Source organism: Diadema antillarum, unplaced genomic scaffold, assembly GCF_040938485.1.
Source record: "Diadema antillarum isolate AM-2024a unplaced genomic scaffold, OU_Dant_1.0 seq00000507_RagTag, whole genome shotgun sequence".
Taxonomy (NCBI): Eukaryota; Metazoa; Echinodermata; class Echinoidea; order Diadematoida; family Diadematidae; genus Diadema; species Diadema antillarum.
In genome coordinates this window covers 826,870-848,208 of record NW_027271462.1, presented here as the reverse complement: position 1 = coordinate 848,208, position 21,339 = coordinate 826,870, and the positions used below count along the sequence as shown (strand labels likewise).

General features: G+C 40.6%; 1 protein-coding gene across 1 annotated transcript in view; it reads left to right on the top strand.

Annotated features, from left to right (window-relative positions):
• The window catches only part of LOC139734037 (vigilin-like), a 43,506-nt gene that overhangs the window by 10,189 nt on the left and 11,978 nt on the right, over positions 1-21,339 (top strand). Inside the window, 15 exon segments of the mRNA XM_071644844.1 lie at positions 1,166-1,274; positions 4,024-4,139; positions 6,814-7,020; positions 9,013-9,228; positions 9,827-10,033; positions 10,824-10,931; positions 12,327-12,510; positions 13,237-13,376; positions 14,220-14,324; positions 15,010-15,123; positions 15,822-15,908; positions 16,888-17,019; positions 17,679-17,897; positions 19,529-19,750; positions 20,414-20,632. Of these exon segments, the coding sequence (XP_071500945.1) occupies positions 1,166-1,274; positions 4,024-4,139; positions 6,814-7,020; positions 9,013-9,228; positions 9,827-10,033; positions 10,824-10,931; positions 12,327-12,510; positions 13,237-13,376; positions 14,220-14,324; positions 15,010-15,123; positions 15,822-15,908; positions 16,888-17,019; positions 17,679-17,897; positions 19,529-19,750; positions 20,414-20,632 (2,385 nt within the window).

The window sequence follows — 21,339 nt, the reverse complement described above, 5'->3', positions numbered from 1 at the left end:
CAAACGTTAAGCTGTTTTGAAGCTGTTTTGAAGTTTGGTGGCCTGAATTTTTTTTATTTTTTTTTTTGTGGCCCGGGTCCACCAGAGCACCTCTAATGTTGAATCCTACCTGTTTCAAAATGCTCCATTTTGCCTAAGCAACCTACCTACATGTAGGAGTAGAGTTAGCTGATGCTTGATGGATTTCAAGTCATTCATGACCTTGCCACAGATTGATGTGAGGAGGAAGAGGCAATTTGGAAATAATTTGACTTGTTGGTAGTATTTGTTAAGAGTGGTGAGATGCCATTTATTGACATTTAACCCTAAGTAGGCCGGGCTGTTTAGGTAGATCATAGAGCTGGGGGGGGCTCCCAGGCCCCCCCTCTAGATCTCAGCCGTCGACCGTGCGATTGCGACGAAAATTGGCACACACATTGCCTATGACGTAATCTAAGATACCACGAAGTTAAATTTTTAAAAGATTATCATTTATGCTAAATTATGCTAATTTATGCATAATGATGCATGAAATCAGACAATTTTTTATAAATCACTAAATAAAGCTCAAAATGGGCACATTTTTTGTGTAAATATTCTTTTTAGTGCCCTGAGCAAATATAGGAAAAAAAAATTGCGGCATCAGAAAAAATTTCTGAAGTATTGTTTTTTGAATTTCTTATATATTTCTTTGTTTTGACTTTATGTTTTTCATTGTTTTTTCGATGAAACTTGTCCGCAACATTGTTCCGAACAAGAAAATATGCTATTAATTGATTTTAATCAATAAAACCCTCAAATAATCATGCTTTTATGAAATTTGCCTGAATGCATAGTTTGCATTGAAATTGTACACAAATTCACGTTTTTGAGCAATTTTTGGTCTGATGTGCACGTACATATTTATGCGCAACTTCGGAATCGTGCGCCCAGGCATCGCAAATTTGGTGTCAAAAGATGCGGGAGACTCAAAAGAAAAAAGTCATGAAACGTCGCGGCGATAGCTTTTCGCGTTAGCGATACATCGCGTGGAACGTCGAGGGGGGGGGCCTCAGAGTTAGGGTTAAATAATCTTGCTCAAGTTTTTGCAGAGACATCGCTTCTCTCTATATGAAATATTCTCTCGGGGGGGGGGGGGTAGATTCTTGTGAATTCTTATGCAACACTATGTCCACTCCTTTGACAGGTGTTCCATGTGCCTTTAGAAGAGCGCCGCTACAAGGAGATGAACCAAGGCTTCGGTGAGAGCGGAAGCCAATCCAGCAAGATCTGTGCCGACATCATGAAAAACTACAGTAAGTGACCTGCTAATGCTAATGCTTTTACCTTTACTCTACACGATGGGTACTAGTATAACAATTTTAAATTCCAAACGAAGGCAAATGAACATGATAAGTTGTATTCTAGCATAAAATTATATGTTTATAGGACCCATTGTTCATATCATGATTTGTGATTGGCTAAATGGCCACTATGCAACAGACGTTCTTTTCATTGGAAGTGCAGTGGCGTGTGCTATAACCAGAAATACTTGGCATGGGCATTCCCGTGTCCCTACAGTGCTAGAAATATACTGCCATTGCATACTTGGCACATATTGTATGCTCTTTCATGCCTTGCTCTTGACTATGTGTTCCAAATGCATAATCAGACCCTTAGCTATTCTGTACTGCACTTAGGCTAATTGCATTGTGTATGAGATCATGCACTATTCATGTAGTATGAAATTTACATTGATTCGTTCCTGGTCAGGAACATTCAGAAACCTGGATGCTGCATTTATTTTAATTATTTTTGCTCAAAGCAGAATTTCGTATTGAATAGTGGACTGGATGGAGTTACGTTTGTACATAAAGTTCCTTTAATTATCAGAATGACCAGAAAAGTAGGATGTACATGTTTCTTGTGTGTTCAGGAACCATTTGTCGCAGTCGCCCGTGGACACTGGGAAAGGTTGTATATCATTAAGTCATAGCCTTTAGAACTTTACCATTATTACAGTACAAATATGAGGAATAGACTAAAAGATGCTTTCTTATCAATAATTCAAAAACTTTGTTATTCCCTTTGAAAGGTAAGCACCATTGATAGGATTCTGAAGAGCAGTTCAATGTAAAAGATAAATTTCTCCTCTTCACATCATTGATAGAAACGGGAGTTAAAGGGGAAGTCCAGACAAATTTCATAATTTCACATCATATAGTACTTAAAGGACAAGTTCGCCTTCATAGACATGTGGGTTGAGTGAATGCAGCAATATTAGTAGATCACATCAGTGAGAGTTTGAGGAAAATCGGACAATTCGTTCAAAAGTTATGAATTTTTGAAGTTTCTGCTCAGTCATGGCTGGATGAAAAGACTAAGTAAGCTTGTGATGTCACATGAGTACAACAATATAAAGAAAGAATAAAGAAAATTCAACATATTTCCATTTTTCTTGCATAACAAAAGAACACTCGACTTCTCTCTTTCAGAAAGCAGGGGGAATAATATTACCCTTAACATACTTCAGTAGCAAGTCGAAGAAATGTGCACTTTATTCAAAAAGTAAAGTTTTGTGAAATTCTCTTTTTATTTTCCTTATATAGTTGTACGCATGTGACATCATACACTGTAGTAGTCTTCTCATCCAGCAGTGACTGCGCAGATACTTAAAATATTCATAACTTTTGAACGGATTGTCCGATTTTCATCAAACTTTCACTGATGTGTTCTGCTAATATTGCTGCATTCTCTCAATCCTAATGTGAATGAAGGTGGACTTGTCCTTTAAATCGACAGCTCCATGTTTAGATTTCAGGAATTAATCAGTGATCAAATCCTTGAGCAGAGAAACCAATACTCTGAAAACCCCCAAACAAATTGCACTGAACAAGGCACCAGCTTCACCATAAGAATGCATGAGTGGGGGCTCACTGTAAGAATCTATGAGGAGGCTCACATATTTCAGCAATGTAGCAATGTAATCCATTACAATACCGCTTACTTACAATGTAATAAGGTCACCTGTGTAGAATTTATGTATGCTTTCTTTTTTTTTTATTCTGCTTCATTGAGCCCACACTCATACATTCTTACGTTAAAGCTGCTATGTTATTATCCTTGTTCATTGTGATTTGTTGTAGATTTTGAAAAAAAAAAACCCTTATTATTCTTTATCCCAATCAGTATAGATTCTGAAACTCTGTACTCAGTATAACCAGGGCTCGACACTAACGGTGGCCCGGGGCCACCAAAAATGAAAGTCGGGCCACCAAATTCAAAAAAAGGGCAAATTTGGTGGCCCGCCTCGGGCAACCAAAATTTTTTGAAAAGTATGTCAATAAATTCGTAACTTTTTGCGCCGGAAATTAGCATTTAAATTTGTTCAAAGGATGGATGAAAAGGACTGAATGAATGCCTGAGAGTGAGTGTTGCAAGTTTGTTGAAGTTTATTTATGAGTAGATATGTCCAACTTCTAATTCTTACTATCAGAAATCTTAAATATTTGACTCATTAAAAAAAAGGACTTGTAATGTTTTTTATTGTTGTTTTTTTTTCGGGACACCAAATTTTTCTCTTGGGCCACCAAAAATTTGAAATTTAGCATTTTGGTGGCCCCATCGGGCCACCAAACAAAAAATTTAGTGTCGAGCCATGGTATAACCAATTTATAGCTCAGTGTAAAAATCTGAAAATCAGCTGGAGTTCTCCTAAAAGGAAAATCTGTTTCTAGTTCATGGATATTATACAACTGTTATGAGTCTTTTAGTGTTGAATGAGCTTTTATGCTTTTCGTATCATATGTAATGCATTAATAGCAAACTCAAAGCAAGCATCTGCCGCCTATTGCATAAAAGTTACTTTTGTGGTAACTTTGCCATCCAATGGTAACTACCATGGTAACAATACTCAACAGCCAATCAAAATCAAGAATTCTATGGAAGTTACCATTGGATGGCAAAGCTACCATAATAGTAACTTTTATGCAATGGGCCCCTTGTATCTGGGTGTCTATCTGTAAATAGAAATATGGAAACAATGCTGTTCTGATTCTCTCTCAGATGCCAGCATTGAGATGAGTCTGGCCAAGGACCAGAGCTTGACCATCGTAGTGACCGGTAAGGAGGATGCGGTCATGAAAGCCAGGAGAGAAGTGATGAACAAACTGCAGACCCAGGTACTTTAAACGGGCATTCCGGACGATTTTCATAATTTCACATCATGTAGTACATAAATCGACAGCTCCATGTGTAGATTTGTGGAATTTATTGTGGTCCATGAGCAGAGAAACAATACTTTGAAAAACCTTAAACAAATTACACTGAACAGTGTTGATGACATACATGTAGGAGCCTCACATATTTCAGAAATGTGGCAGTGTAATTCCATTACAATACTGCTTGCTTGCAAGTTCACCTGTGTATCATCTATGCATACATGTTCCTTCTTTTTTTGTTGTGCTTCCGTGAGCCCCAACTCATGCATTCTTATAGTGAGGCTGCCATGTCATCATCCTTGTTCATTGCGATTTGTTTAAATTTTGAAAACATTCTAATTCCTCATCCCAATCACTATAGATTCTGAAACTCTGTATTCAGTAAAACTACAAGGAGTAATTTATAGTTGTTCAAATGTAAAAGTCTGAAAATCAGGTCCCCTTTAAACACCTCATGGAATCAATGCCAAACAGGATATGATTGTTAGTCTTTGTTTCAGACCTATGCACTGATATTCTTGACAAAATTCATGTAGGGCTATCTAATGTAATAGCATGAGAAGAAAACTATTCTTTTTCCCAGACCTGTTTGCCAAATTTAGAGCATAAAGGACACCTTTGTTTAGAATTTGAGAGGGATGATGTCATTTGAATACAAAGATTCACCACAGGATATTGCTTGATGAGTTTATATAAGCAGTATTAAATTCTATGAGCTGAGCATATATGCATGGAAACTGGACTACATGGGAAATTGAAAGTACAATTGTGACCTTGCACCACAAAACCAACAAAAAAGTGGCCAGACGTGGATTTTTTGTTAAGGGCAGATTCTGAAACAGCAGACTCTAAACTTTAAAATGATGTATAACTCAGTTGAAATGGACTCTGCTAACCCATCTAAATATTGGAAAGAAATCACACACTCTGGAAAAGTGTAAACTGAGAAAAGAGGCTCTTAAGTACAGGGTCTATTCAAGCGCTTTATCTTTACTAAGCCTTGCTGCCTGTGCGATGAGTGGGACAAAAAACAGGAAGTAAACCACTGCAGCAACAACAATGAAGGGATTATCAGATTAAGCTGAAATTGAGCATGCTCTATCAACACATTATGTCCATGAGTAATGTCAACTTTCAAAGCAGTAGTGTTATCCTTTCAAAAGTTATTAGAGTTGAAAGTGAAGAACATTTTCAGGAAATGAAAAGTGGCCTCTTAAGCCTAACCAGGCCAGGCTTTTTTTGGTGTTCTGTGGCCGGGGAGGGGTTGATTCAACCCCCCCCCCCCCCCGAGATCTCTGCCGTTGATCGCGCAATCGCCATGAAATTTGGCACGTGCATTACCTGTGGCGTAATCTACCAAGCTATACAAAAAGAAATGGAAATTTTCGTCATGATAATTAATTATGCTAATGCATGCATAAAAATCATACATTTTGCTCTAAATCAGAAAGTAAAGCTAGAATCCTACTTTTTGGTGAAAACATTCTTTGTAGCATTCCTAACAATGTACTTGAAAAAAAAAATTGGTCAATTTCTTATAATTGTATTGTTTTATGAATTTCTTATGTATTTCTCTGTTTTTACGACCTTTTGTTTTATCATTTTTTTTCCACAAAATTTATGACAGAACCTATATCAAGCATAATTATGCTAAATTTAATTAGTTTCAGCCTTTAAAAGTGAAAATAATCATATCTTTATGAATAAGAAAAGAAAACTCAATTTGCATAGACTTTATACACAAAATCACGTTTTTGAGCCATTTTCGGTCTGACAGGCATGTATAAAACGTTATGCAGCATCGTAACAGTATGCACGATTTTCGCAAAAATGGTGTCAAAAGATGCGCGAGACTTGAAAGTAAAAAGTCAGCGAATGGCGCGGTCAAAAAATTTCGCGCGGCGGAGTAGTTGCGAAAAATGTCGAGGGGGGGTTGATTCAAACCCCTCCCCCCCCCCCCCCCCCCCCCCCCCCCCCCCGGCCTTTTTAGGGTTAAGACATACCTGATCACTTTACTCTAAGAAAAAAGGGCTGTAGAGAAACCGCTGAAAACCCACTTTCCCATTCATTTTATTATCCCAAACTCAAGAATGGTGTAGAGGAAGAATGGCTCTTACAGAAAATTTGAAAAACTCAAAATTGGCTTGGTTGACCCGCTTCACCTTTTTTTGAGTCCTCACGTAAAATCAAGAGGTGTGACTTTTTGTTGGTTCTGTGATGCACGGTCACAATTGAGAAGAAAAAAAAACAAACAGCAAAACTAATGTTGAGGGTGTAGGTTTATGACAGAGATGCCAGCTGTCTCTTGTTTAATTTTTTTGTAGGGTATTTGACCAAAAATACTTGGGTTTTGTGAAAATAGGATCTTTCACAAATTGTCATATGTTCCGTATATGTCTATTGCAGGACAGGGTAAAAATACTAATTTTCCACCAAAAATATGCCCTTTTTTGCCTTTAGACTACTGCAGCAATGTTTACAAGGTTGATATCCCTGTTATGATAGAGAATGTATCTTGTCTTGGTGTGATGTTGTAGGCCAACATCCAGATTGCCAATACTGCTGTGATGTTTACAAGGTTGACATTCCTGTTCAAATGAAAGAGAATGTATCTTGTCTTGGTTCGTTGTGGTAGGCCAACATCCAGATCGCCATCCCAAAAGACCACCACCGCTTCATCATCGGCAAGGAAGGGAAGAAGCTGAAGGAGCTGGAGACGATCACGATGACGAAGATCACCATCCCCAACACTGAGGACAGCTCAGACCTCATCCGCATCCAGGGCCCCAAGGAGGGCATCGACCAGGCTAAGCATGAGCTGCAGCTCATCTCCGACGAACAGGTTTGTAAAGAGCTGCCAAAACCTGCCCAGATTTTGTTGGGAGGGGGCACTATCAACAACCCTTCCCTTTGTTAGCAATATTTGTGCATCCATGTAGAGTTTTACATTTAGAACTTATATTCGCAAGTCCTGATACTGACTTTTCCTCTAGTTGACTTCACCTTCTTACCCTAGTATTGCAGACTTCCATGTAGTGGCATCAATGCATGTAATTGGTCACACATGACATCCCAAAATGAAATATCAATATTTAGACTTTATGAAAAGTGAACATTAAAGGCATAATTTACCAAGTTTACAGATGAAACAAAAACCCAGCATTAGTGCTTCAAAATAGTTCTAAAATGTGAGTTAGGGATAGAAACAACCAATGTGAAATTTTGAATCAGTATGATTAATGTTAAGTGTTATATACAGTGGAGGTGTCGTGGCTGAGTGGATAAGAGCGCTCGTCTGTGAACGACATGAGCGTGGTATGGTTCGTGGGTTCGAGCCCATGCCAAGCCCGACACGTTTGCCCTTCAGCAAGGCACTTTATCCACATTGCTGCTCTCCACCCAGGAGTATAAATGGGTACCCGGTAGGATGAGAAAGCTTATGTTGGTTGATCAGCATGTGCGCGCCTGTAAAATGGCTGCGACTGGCTGGAATGCTCCCCAGGGAGTGGAGAATGAGCACTGTTAGTGCTGGTTGGAAATAATGTATCCAGTGACCGGGGTAATAATAGTCTGTAAAGCGCATTGAAACCCTGAAGTGTGTGAAATGCGCTTTATAAAAAACCAGCTATTATTATTATTATATACAAAATGTGAACAATAGTTATAATAAAAATGTTTCTAGACTAAACCATCTACAGTTATGGTTTATTGAGAAAAATAGTGATATCTCCTCATATTTTAGGCTTTATTGCAAATTTTTTACATGGTAGGATGTTTTGTGATACAACTGACCTACATATATGCATCAAATGTGATATCTCGAACATTTTGTAAATCACTGCTCCCAGAGGTAAACTGTACCTTTAAGTTCTCTTGCATGGCATAAAGAAGTTTACCACATGAAAACCAAAAAGTGCATGGAGCAGTGGACACACACATGACTCATGCTGACCAGGAATGATCAGTAGTCATCTGGTTATTTTCATCCCTTATTGGTGCAGTGGCTCTTTCAAATGAGCAATGAGTGAGAGAATATAAATGAAATTTCAGATGTTAGCATTCATGAGGATATGTACTGCAATCATATGGTGTCAAGTTTGCAAGATGAGAGTATTTACAAATGAATTGAGTCATCATGTTTGTCATTTGAAAGCTGAGGTTCCACTGGGGACCATGAATGCATTGAGAATTAGAAAAGCACTCTGAGAGCGCAGACCTCCGCCAAGCATGCAGCTCATTTCCACCACTGATCTTGTTCTTCCATAGAGATATCAGTGATTTCCACCCATAGGTACTTAGAGCATCGTGTGCTGAAATTCGCCCGATTTCCCAATACAAAAGCCTTTGTTACGTCATAAACCCTCAGCTGCACGACGCACCTCGCCCTAGCACAAACTAGAGCACGCACTTCGGTGCGCGCATGCAAACCTCAAGTATGCGCAGCCTGAACTCCCAAGCTCATTGACCCTACCTGCCAAAATATCAAAAATCCTTCATAAATTCCCCCAAAATTCTCAGATCACTACCAAAATTTAGTCATCTGTTACTTGTATCATTCTAAACTTTTCCTGCAAGTTTCATTCAAATCAGTTAACTACTTTTTTGAGTTATTTTGCACACGGACAAACTAACTAACTAACAAACAAACAAACAAACCAACAGTAACGGAAACATAACCTCCTCCCTTGACGGGGGTAAAATATATCTGATACACTCTTTGTGTTTTGAAAATGCACCCCAGATTATGTTTGCTTGCTTTTGCAGATATCTTTATATTCTATCGTTGTCATCTCAAGAAGATTGAAAGGTATTTTTGTTCATTTTTAAATTTTAGGCCAAGAGGGCCTTTGAGCGCCTCATCGTCCCCTACAAGTACCACCCCTTCATCTGCGGGCCAGAGAATTGCTTCATCCAGGAACTGTCGGCCAGGACCGGAGCCAAGATCAGCGTCCCGCCCCTCAGCGCTCGCAAGGACGAGATTGTCGTCGCTGGCGAGAAGGACGGGGTGCACGAGGCCAAGGCTGTCATTTTGAGGACTTACGAGGAGAAGGCAAGTTGTCGGAACCGATCAAGGCTCGTGGCCGATTCTTTGTTACCCACACCACTTTGACGTTCTCATTCACACTGCAATTATCCACCTATGTATTGAATGGACAGAGTGCAGAAGATATGCAAATTGTATGTAGAGGCAGGGGAGTGTTTTCAAGTTAGGATACAGTAGTGCATAATAGTATAGCATAACACTATAGTAGTGCAGAATCATGTTCAGTGCCAGTTGAAGACTTAAGCAATACGAGCAGTGACAGTTTAAAGAGAGCGTGTTTTAGGGAGATTACAAAGACTCTGTATTTTGGACATACGATGTATTGTATAAGCTGTTATTTTCGCGAATGAGGAGATCATGGATATTTTCGGGAGATGTTGTTTTCGCATATCGTAAGTGCGCTATTACCCAAGTACATGGCGACATTTCCGCGTGTTGTTAAATTCGCGGTCCAACAATGATTCGCGAAATTCACAAAAACTAAAACCTTGTGAAAATAACAGCTTATATACAGAATCATTTGATTATGCTAGACTGAGACAGTCACCCTGCACCTGCTAGGAGACTCAATGAAAGTGAACAGTCATTATTCTTGGATTTACAGAAGCTGAAGACCACCACAGTTTCTCTCGAGGTGCGCAAGTCACAGCACCGCTACGTTATCGGGCCCCGCGGCTCCAACTTGGCCGACATCCTGAAGGAGACGGGTGTGTCCGTGGAGGTTCCTCCGACGGACAGCACCTCTGAGACCATCACCCTCAGGGGTGAGCAGAACCAGCTTGGACCGGCCATCACCCAGGTCTACGCCAAGGTGAGGACTCTCCTCTGACATTTTGTCGAAGGACAACATTGTCAAGATTTTAGAATGCTTCACCATGGTATAAATCATCAGTGGAACGTTGTGATATTTCCTGTCTTTTTCTCAGACAAGTTCTCTAGTATCTGTCTTCTTATTCACCAGTGTAATGCGTGATTGTTCATGGAGATCAAATTATCAACCTATTTTGCACATTCCCAAGAACATTTTCTCAAAAGTATGACTCTAGTGTACACAAACACAGATACAAAATGAGTTTTGCCCTATATTTTGCCTTTTGAGTATACATTTAAAGGGGTATATTATTTCTCGGGAAAGTGGGTACATGCTGTCTATTTAATGGCTAGAGAAGTGGTTATGGCTCAGTGGAAAGAAACATCAACTCTCAATCATGAAGTGCTGGGGTCAATCCCCTGGTTGCGATGATTGCGCCCCTAGGTAGGACACTTTATCCTCTTTGCCTAGACCATTAGAGGAGATTATAAGCCATTAGACCATATGTGACTTGCTTTCAAGCATTCATTGCTTCCTTTGCAGTCATGTAAAATAAATTGATTCTAACCAAATAAAATTAAATGCAGCCTTCTTACTACTTGGTTCAAGATAGCCATCTCACGCCATGTGGGTGCCCCCCATTTTATACCTAAGATTTTAATTACCTTTTAATAGCTTGGTTCTTATTTTAGTTTGTACATTCTTTCTGATGGAAATGGTTAATTCCAGAGACACCAGTGCCAATATATTGAATATTTTCCGTCTTTTGCTTTGCTCTTGTAACTGTCAGGCTAACAGTATCAAGTTGGAGGAGGTGTATGCACCCGCCTGGCTGCACAGGTTTATCATCGGTAGGCAGGGCAAGAATGTGAAGAACATCACTCAGAATCTGCCGAAGGTTGGTTCCTCTTCTTCAGAATTGTCCCCATCAAAAAAAATTGCTGAATGAGTATGATTTGGAACCTTTGTGTTTAAGTGCGTGATGAAGGCACCATACTTTGATGCTGAGGTGTGTATGTGATATTTCGGTATGTGAAAGATGATTACAAACTTTGATATTTGATTTTGCTGAGTTTCAATTGTGTATGCAGTAATATCTGAAGTCCATATGGAGTGATTGTTATATTTTTTTAAATTATGAAATGTAGTTAATTGTTGATGTAGTTGTCTTCTTTGCTTGCCTTTCTGTTTGTTTCTGCTCAGAGAATTGGTAGCATGCAGGCACTTCTGGCAGGATGACTGATAATAGGTACCGGAGCTCAACTCTAACTTTTTTGTCTGATGGTTGGTTCAGGCCACTAAGATCTTGAAGTCTGAAATTTTGGTGCCCCCCCCCCCAAAAAAAAAAACAACAACAACAAAAAAACAACAACAACAACAACAAAAAACAACACAACAAATTGAAGTGGCCCAAAAATAAAAACAGTTATAACAACCACTTTAAAGGGGAAGGCTAGTAACTGATCAGTGGGAATCAGTGGAAATGCTGGGAGATGATTGTTCCAATCCTTATGGGATTCATTCAAGAGTTCATTGTATATCTATTGTTGTGTGAAAATGATTTGCTTCAGAACGGTCTCATATTCAAGTAATGTGCAGATTAATGTTGTTGTTCATTTTCCATCTGTGAAGATGGCTGGATAGCCCATATTCAGCTACACTAAGCTGGTCTTCCATGGGGTCCAGTTGGATGTGGGGTAGGACCACTTCACCGGGTTAGACACCCTGCTCTTTGCGATGAATGAATGAAGCGGGATCTTTTACGTGCATGAGCTGTGACTCTCTCATACACGGGACCTCCATTTTATGTCCTATCCGAGGGACAGAGTGTTTTGCCTCTTGCTAGAGGGGACGGTATGTTTACACACAACATTGCTCAGTCCAGACTCGGGTTCGAACCCGGGCCGCGTGATCGTGAGGCAGACGCGCTACCGACTGAGCCAACTCACCGCCCTAATGCTCCGTCACTGACCAGGGACGCTAACCTGGAAGCATTAAACTGCACATTACTTGAATATGAGACCATTCTGAGGCAAATCATTTTCACACAACAATAGATATACAATGAACTCTTGAATGAATCCCATAAGGATTGGAACAATCATCTCCCAGCATTTCCACTGATTCCCACTGATCAGTTACTAGCCTTCCCCTTTAAATCTCAGTTGCCCAATTGGCCACTAAAAGTGAGCCAGTTTCAAAAATTGGTGGCGCGACATCAATTTTTAGTGGCCTTGGGCCACTGCTTCTGTCCAGCCATGGTTAAACAATGATGTTTTATCACATATGTCAGGTCCATGTGGAGTTCCAGGAAGGGCGTGACGTCATCGCCATCGAAGGCCCTCCGGAAGAAGTCGAAAAGGCCCGCTCGGCCCTGGAGGAGATCTCCCGCGACCTCCAGAGCCGACTCTCCTTCGACGAGATTGACATCGACCCCAAGTACCACAAGCACATCATTGGGAAGGCCGGCGCCAACAGTGAGTCATGATGCACCCATCGTGCAGCCCTTGTGTTACCAAATAGAGCGGCACTCTGCTGTCATTCCTGGTCATGCCAACTTTTTCTGACGCTAAAATTTGTTTGTTACTGCAGGCAGTGAATATTTCGCAGTTGTAAGCAGGAATTGCACACAGATGCCGCCATTACTAATGCACATGCTTATTTGCTAAGTGCATGCAAGCAGATAGATATTTGTGTTCCTGATCATGAATTCAGCCACCCACAAAATTGTCTCACAACTCCCGATTTGTAAGTTGTCATGCCTACGAAGAAAGGTCATTTGTACCAACAGGCATGTTGGTTTTTGAATTCACTGGGATAAGCACATGTGATGTAATTATTATTCATGTAATCCTTAGAAATGTTGCTTGCCAGCATATCCACTTGACAGCAAAAGTGGTATTTGGCAATATCAATAGAAAGAGATTGTTAATACATTCAATGCAAAATAATGAAATGGATGCTTTTCAAAGTGTTAATTGACATATCATTCTGGTCATCTGGTCTATGCAAGTTCATTCTTTGTTTGAACAGGATCAATGATCCCATAAATTGTTACGTAAAGCTTACGCATTATGTCGCTCTAAAAAGAGTGAAGTGCCTCTAACTGACTGAGGAAAAAAGAAGGGTCATTCGGCCCAATGTGCCGATGAGCTAACACCAAACTGGCGTATTCATCATCATCGTCATCTCTCCGTTTCCAGTCACTCGCATCAAGAAGGAGACAGGCGTGTCCATCCGTATCCCTAGCGACGAGGAGAAGAGCAGCAAGATCCGCATTGAGGGAAGCCCCGAGGGCATCGACCAGGCCAAGAAGGAGCTTCTTGAGATTGCCCAGCGACTGGTGAGATTATTTGTGCTTGGGTTCTCAGTGGGGGAGGTCATGAATATGCATTTGCGTTTTTGTTGAATATTTATATTCAAAAGGTAATTCTTATAGTGTGCATTTCCTTTACAATTGAATATTCATTTTCGTAATTGTTCTATATTCGTAACTGGATTGAGATTGCCAGAAAACTTTCATGAACCTGTTTCACAAGTCAAGAAAGACATTTTGTCCTAAATTGAAAATTCAATTTCTGAAATTCAATCCTAATTTTGAACCACGCTAACATGCTGCCATGGCTGTGAAATGTCTTATTGTTTGCATGAAATCTATACAAGCCATTTAAACCTGTAGCTGTGAATGTGTCTCAGAAGATTCAGAGGTGTATCTGTGAATACATTTTGCTATCGTTGTTGCAAGTCCTTTTGGTGGATTCTGGAGAAATGTCTGAACATGCAGGTGTGAATGCAGTGTAGGAGATTTTAGATACACGTACAACTCATTACTGCTCTAAAACATGATATTTTCACGGCATGAAATTTTCGCGAATTGGAGCTGATGGCCTTCTTCACGGCATGAAATTTTCGCTAGTTGCCTCTGACATTCAATGCGTATAGTGTAGATAAGAACTTTCATGTGCATTTTAATTACGCGAATCTGAAATTAAAATGCATGCGAACATTTGTTTTACAGTATACATCGCTATTGTTGAATATTCATTTTTTGAGTGAAATCTGTCTCGAAATCCATACATGTGACTGTTTGTGCATGTGGCTGGGATACTGTTAACACAAAATGTTTGAAATGCCTTCCTGCCTCCTCTGACAATGAATTGAGGAATCCGACATGATTTACTTGCAGGAAAATGAGAAGTCGAGGGACATTCTCATTGAGCACCGGTTCCATCGTACCATCATTGGAACCAAGGGAGAATATATCAAAGATATCAGGGACAAATTCAAACAGGTGAGCATTAGGGACTTGACTTATCACTCGTGATAATCAATGTGTGCCATGTTGTAGATTTTATCGATTAATTTCATTGATTTTATGCTGTATTTTTGAAGAGGAAAATGATATTTATTTTGTACCTCCGCCAAGGAAGGAGGAGGTTAAGTGATCATCGGTATTGGTTTGTCTGTTTGCAAAATAACTAAAAAAACATGTGTATGGATTAAAATGAAACTTGCATGAAAAGTCGATATTGACACAAGGAACACCTCATTCAATGTTGTTTAGTGATCCGGGAATTTTTATGGATTTTTGAAGGACTTTTCATTTTTGGGGGGCATATAAGGTCTATGAATTTGGAGTTCAAGCTGCGCGTACTGGAGGTTTACGTACCCGCACTAAAGTGCGTGCTCTGCTCGAGCAAGGCGCCGTGCAATGTCGTGAACAAAAGGCTTCTATTTTGGGAAATTGCATGCGTGTAAGGGGGGAAATGAGAAAGAGATTGTGGTGTAATCCCTTTGGAAGTGGGTTGCTGGATTGGAGGAGGTTTGTGCTCTCCAAGTGCTTTTCTAGTTTTTAATTACGTTTCTGTTTGAATGAAAGAAAATGCAAGATTTCAAAACTCGGTTGTTGATGTTAGACGCTGTTCAATGCACATCCTCAGCATTATTTTACCCTGCGAATGCTTTCTCTCCGCCAGGTTCAAATCGCATTCCCAGACCCAGGCAGACAGAGTGATGTGGTGACTCTGCGTGGACCCAAACAGGAAGTAGATCTCTGCTTCAGATTCCTCAAGGAACTCAGCAAGGAACTAGTGAGTTCTTTCTTGTTTCCTGCTTCTTTATTTCTTTCTTTCTTTTTTCTTCAAAGCAATATTTTCCCCTAAATGCAATATTTTTCCCCCGACAAAGTGATTCCCCCCTTCATTTTATTATCTTTGTGCCCTTTGAGCTCTGCAAATACATTCAGGTGAACTAGCAATTTCTCAAGTTCTCAAACATAGGCTTCTAACATCCTGCCGTTGCTGGTGAATGTTGCCTGAATTAGTACATGATCATATGGCCTAGTTCATGCTTACCGTTGTTTAAATTCTTAAGCTTGTCATCATACTGTTGTAGCATTTCATGATAATTTGATGAAAAATGCTCAATTTTGTGGCCTTGCTGAAAGTGTACAGGCACACATAGTATATACACAATGTAGTTGATCTAGTTGACATACTGTGTGAATATTATCATTTTTATTCAGCAAATATATGTGATAGTTTGCAATAATGCACCATGATTCATATGCAAAGTTCCCATCAAACCTACCTAGAAAAATAAAATGCAATGTAGACCCACTTTGACCAGAACATGTCCTCCTATTAACATGGATTCTTAATTGCATCTCCAGAAGACTGTGTATTCTCTTCACACTCTTGCCCTGCACTTTGCACGACCACTTCAGGTCTGTTGAGCGCTGATGATGTGACATTTTCTTAATGGACTTGTTTTTTTTTTTTTTGTGCAGGTTGAAAACAACTACCAAATCTCACTGCCGATCTTCAAGAAGTTCCACAAGAACATCATTGGCAAGGGGGGTTCAACCATCAACAAGGTACAGATAGTGGTTCCCTTTTACAAATTGGATGCTTTTAACAATATTTTCTCCTTGCGTCGCGAGGTGTTGCGTAATGTGTTTGTGTGCTTTGTCAAATCGTATTTCCAAGAATGTTTGCCATTTTCCTCTAGCATAATCATGTCTTTCTATGCGCCCTTGTGTATATAGTGTGTGTATGTTTGTGTGTGTGTGTGTGTGTGTGTGTGTGTGTGTGTGTGCGCGTGTTTGTGTGTGAAAGAGAGAGAGAAGAGAGGGAGAGAGAGAGATGAGGATGCTTAGCAAGCACACAATTTAGTCTCAAAGACATGGCTAAAGTGATCACCGCAAGTATAGTTATCTTTCAACCTTTCAAATTATGAGGTTTGTGACTCTATATCAGAAGAAAAATATTCAGAACTTTTCAAAAACATTAATTCTGTATTTTTGCACACATAATTGAGATGAGACCTCTTGTGTAATCACTTAATGAAATGAAATGGCAATTCAGGAATGTTGCGTCCACTGCTCTCTTATTATGTGTGTGACTGAAGAATACACTTTTGTTCCGACAACCCAGTCTACATAGATTATTGAAGTAATAGTGGCACAGTTTTTTTTATAGCTTAGTGCTGGTTTTAAGTGAAGTATCCCTACACAAGACTGGGCAGTGGTTTGGAACTGGGTATGAGAATGGTTAGCAGCGGTTGTGATCACAGGTGTTTGGGCTCTGTGAGGTTGTGAAGGACCACAGGTTGAAAGTTCATTTTGTCACAATCAGTTTACCTTTTGCTTGATGAGACTTTCGCTTACTGGATCTGTAGGCTTCTTTAGATTGAACGCTGTGAGAGAGACTTCCCACTAGCCGACGTAGCTGGCGCGATTCCAATCTTTTCAGTGTGTTAGGCACCGATTTTCATGGTGGTGAATGGCAACGATCTCACACTTGAGCTGCTGATCCCATCACTTTATCCAAACTTCTTCTCTCTTTTGCTCACAGATCAAGGAAGAGACGGACACTAGGATTGAGATCCCCACTGAGAGCAGTGACAGCGATGCCATCGTCATCACCGGCAAGAAGGCCAACGTGGAGAAAGCCAAGCAGAGGATTTTGGCCATCGAAGGAGAGCTGGTGAGAGTCCTCCGTTGCTATGGAAACTGGAGACGTGGGAAGCCATGTGGGAACGGGGATTTAAAGAATTTATCGATTTGTGGAAGTTGTTGTAATGATACTGTATCTAGAGTGTGGGTTGTTTAGGTATGGAGACCAAAAAGGTTTCTGCAGTAACTAACCCTGCATTCACATTAGTCCCCGCGATGCAGGAAAAGTCCCGCGCCGTGGTACTTTCTCCTCAAAAACCATTAAGTGAACTCTCACTGGGACTTGTCCCCTTGAAGCAAGTTGGGTACGGGAACAAGATTTGGAGGGGAGAGTGACCTTTGGGTAAAATTGATGGCGTCCAGCTGTGGTCATCAAGTGCGGGGAGTAATGTGAACACGGGAACTGAGAATAAATCATTTCATACTTGTCATTTGTCGAGCTGATGACATGGGTAAAACTTGTATTCAAGAGTTATGAAGAAGGCAAGATGTACATCTCTTCAATGTAGAAGTGCCCTTGAAGTCTTACCGCTTTGGCATGATTAAATGAACCTCTCGTTTCATCTGCTTTTTGCTCGTTATCATCCTGACTGCTTTCACTACTGAATTAAAAGTGTCTTTAAAAGTCATGATTAGTCATTATCACTGTTATCATTATTACCATGATCATCTTTTGTTACCACTCTTCAGGCCAACATCACAGAAGTGGAAGTCCGCATTCCTAGCAAGCATCACCAGTCCCTGATTGGCTCCAAGGGGCGCCTGATCCGCGCCATCATGGAGGAATGCGGGGGTGTCCACATCCACTTCCCCAATGAGGGCTCCGGCAGCGACCGGGTCACCATCCGCGGACCAAAGGAAGAGGTGGACAAGGCCAAGAAACAGCTCTTGGACCTCACCAATGAACGGGTGAGAGCGCCCTGCCCCCCTCCTGACCAAGAAAGAGTTGTACTTTCTGTGTGCTAGGCACGAGAATAAGATGGCAAATATTTTATCCTGACATAATGTGGCATCTTGTGCAGTGAATACATACAGATTATAAACTGATGATATGTGAGAATGCCCCTCCCCCCTCCTGACCAAGACAGAGTCGTACTTTCTGTGTGCTAGGCACGAGAATAAGATGGCAAATAGTTTATCCTGACATAATGTGGCATCCTGTACAGTGAATACATACATGTACAGATTATAAACTGATGATTTGTGACCTTGTTTGTTTCTGTCCTGAAGTGAACTTCAACCCTCACACTCAAAAAGGCACTTTGACTCAAACTTACAGAATAGATTTAATCCATTGACCAAGACAGGCGCAAAACGTGAACTGTGCCTATGCGCACATGCGTGTGCATTTGTAGATGATTGTTGACTTACAGGATGTGTCATGCACATTTACTCAGTCGAAATTTGCACAATTCTTGGGACGAGATTTAAACAGTGATTCTGGATTCTGGCCACACTTCAAGCTTTCTCTTCAGCTTGCATGAAGCAAGTTAACTTCTTTGGCCTTCTGGCTTTAGTCATCTAGAGGGTTCACAAATTTAACAAGAGATGAGGGATGAATACACGACCAGTGCTTTTCTAGTTTTTCATTTGTGGTCAAGAGTAATCCAAGAAGGAGCACATGATTCCTTTTTGCAGCGAGATGAATGTGTGTATTCGCTTTGGGATACATGCCTCAGCAGCAATCTTCACTGCAAAGTTGTCATTTAAAGTGCAGAGCCTTATTGTATGTAACATTCATGAATATTCAGTGATTAGTTGTGACTAATATCCCCATTCTACAGAGATTTTCTCTCATCGGTCACTCATCAGAAGCAAAGTTTGTTGTTTCTGGCCACCTACCGAAGTGTATCGGATCACAGTCAGATGAATTCGACTTGGTTGGTCGACTATCAGGTCAGTGTCAGACATGTCGGGTGGTGATTCGATGAGGCAAGATTGTCCAATTGAGGATGATGCGCGACATGTCTGACACTCGCATGATAGTCAACCAACCAAGTCGGGTTCATCAGACTACGATCCGATATACTTCGGTGGGTGGCCAGAAGCAACATACATGACGGTAATGTACTTCGCTTCTGATGAGTGACCAATGAGAGAAAATCTCTGTAGAATGGGGATATAACTGATTACTTGTAACATTTTATAGGTCCTGTTTACCTATGGGAACAGTGATTTAAAGAATTTTCAAGATATGACATTTAATGCATATTTGTAGGTCTGTTGTACCACAAAACATCTTAACATATAAAACTTTCGCGATAGAGCCTGAAATATAAAGAGACATCTGTATTTTTCTCAATAAACCGTAACTGTACACAGTTTAGTCTGGAAACATTTTTGTCATAACTATTGTTCACATTTTGTATATTTAGCAATACTTGACATCGATTTTACCGATTCAAAATTTTACAGTGTTTGTTTCTATCCCTGACTCACATTTTTACAATAGACCTATTTTGAAGCACTAATGCTGGGGTTTTGTTTCATCCGCAAATGGTAAATTATGCCTTTAAAATCTGCCTGTCTCCCATCTGTAGGAGCAAGCTAGCTTCACTGCCGACGTGCACGCCAAGCGGGAGTACCATCGCTTCCTCATTGGGCGAGGAGGCGCCAACATCCGCAAAGTGCGGGAGGAGACCGGTGCCAGAGTGGTCTTCCCCAATGACAAAGACGAAGACCAGACTCTCATTCAGATCATCGGCACCAAGGAGGCTGTGGAGGAGGCTAAGAAGAGACTTTCCAGCCTCATCAAGGATCTGGTGAGTGGATAGATAACAAGCAGTTAGGCAGGGTTCGACATTAGCAGTGGCCCTGTGGGGGATCTGTCACTTGGTCTACTCGCACTTCGTCTAATAGCCATTTGGTCTCAACCCACATGGTCTTATTCCCATTCCAATTACAACCAGTTTGTTGAATGACCATTTAGTCCAGCTACCATTTGGATTCATTTCCATTTTGTCTACTTCCAGATGGGCTATGCCCATTTTGTCTAATACCCACAGTTTGTTAGACAAAATGGGAAATACTCCAAGGAGACTAAATTGTGATTAGACCATCTGGTCATTAGATGAAACGATAGGAATATTAGCCAAACTGGGCATTAGACCGAGTGAGGATTAGACCAAATGGGCATTAGACGAAATTGATAGTAGACCAAATGAGTTTAGTCTTGGTGGTGTTAGATGACCTGGGAAGTAGACCATCACTGTGATATTAGACCAAGTGGCAATAAACCACCCTGTGCCCCGGGGCAACTGAAAAAATGTCTAGTTTACTAGCATGTTCACCTGCAATTCCATATTTTTCATTGTGCTACCAGAATGATAAAATGTTTTGGCAGGCTCGGTTAACATTAAAAGTGGACAACACTGCAGCATGTTGGAGACTTATATTTTATATTTCATTGTGTTATGTATCACCAGGACAACATCGTCGAGGCGGAGATCGACGTGGACACCAAGTACCACCGCCACTTCGTGGCCCGCCGCGGCCAGGTCCTGCGGGAGATCGGCGACGAGTACGGCGGCGTGACGGTCAGTTTCCCCCGCAACGGCTCCAGCAGCACCAAAGTGGCCATCAAGGGAGCGAAGAATTGTGTCGAGGGCGCCAAGAACCGCATCCTGCAGATTGTCTCCGATCTGGTGAGTGCAGATGACTTCATCCTGAGGGTGATGACCTCGGAGATGTCTTTTCCTTATGACCAGGAAGAAAAACTATACTGCAAACGTGAAAATTTTTGCAGTTTTTGAATTTTCACGCATTGCGCGCAGCCAGACACTAGCGCGAAAAAATAAAAGCACGCAAATATTTTTGCTTGCCATATGTTCCCGTATTACTGTCTTGATTCCGCAGAATTAAAAACATGTGAAACTCTTCTTACTGGGCCCAGCGCGAAAAATTAGTCGCGCAGAAATATCCACTTTTACGGTACTTTTAAGTTCAACTTATGATGAAAAGGAGGAGAAAATGTAACAACTACCTAACGATGTGACCTTAAACAGAAGACATTGTGGAGTGTTCTAGTTTTTGTTTTTTGTATTTCCATGATACAGATGTAGATTACACTCACCTGATATGTGAATCAGATGATACGACTAAGTCATCATATAACAACTCTCCCAATGGTTTGTTATGTAACCAAAATTCAGACTTTAGGAAGTTCAGTTGCTGTGCACCTTTAGGTATGAAGTCATTGCTGAATATTTACTACGTTTAGTAATTTCATGATATGGAAGTCATTTATGTTCGTTTTCTGTAGACACACTAAACAGAAATATTAGTGAAGAAAAATATGTGTGTAAATCTCTGAATGTCTATCTTTACATCACAGGGGTTAGCTTTATGCTCA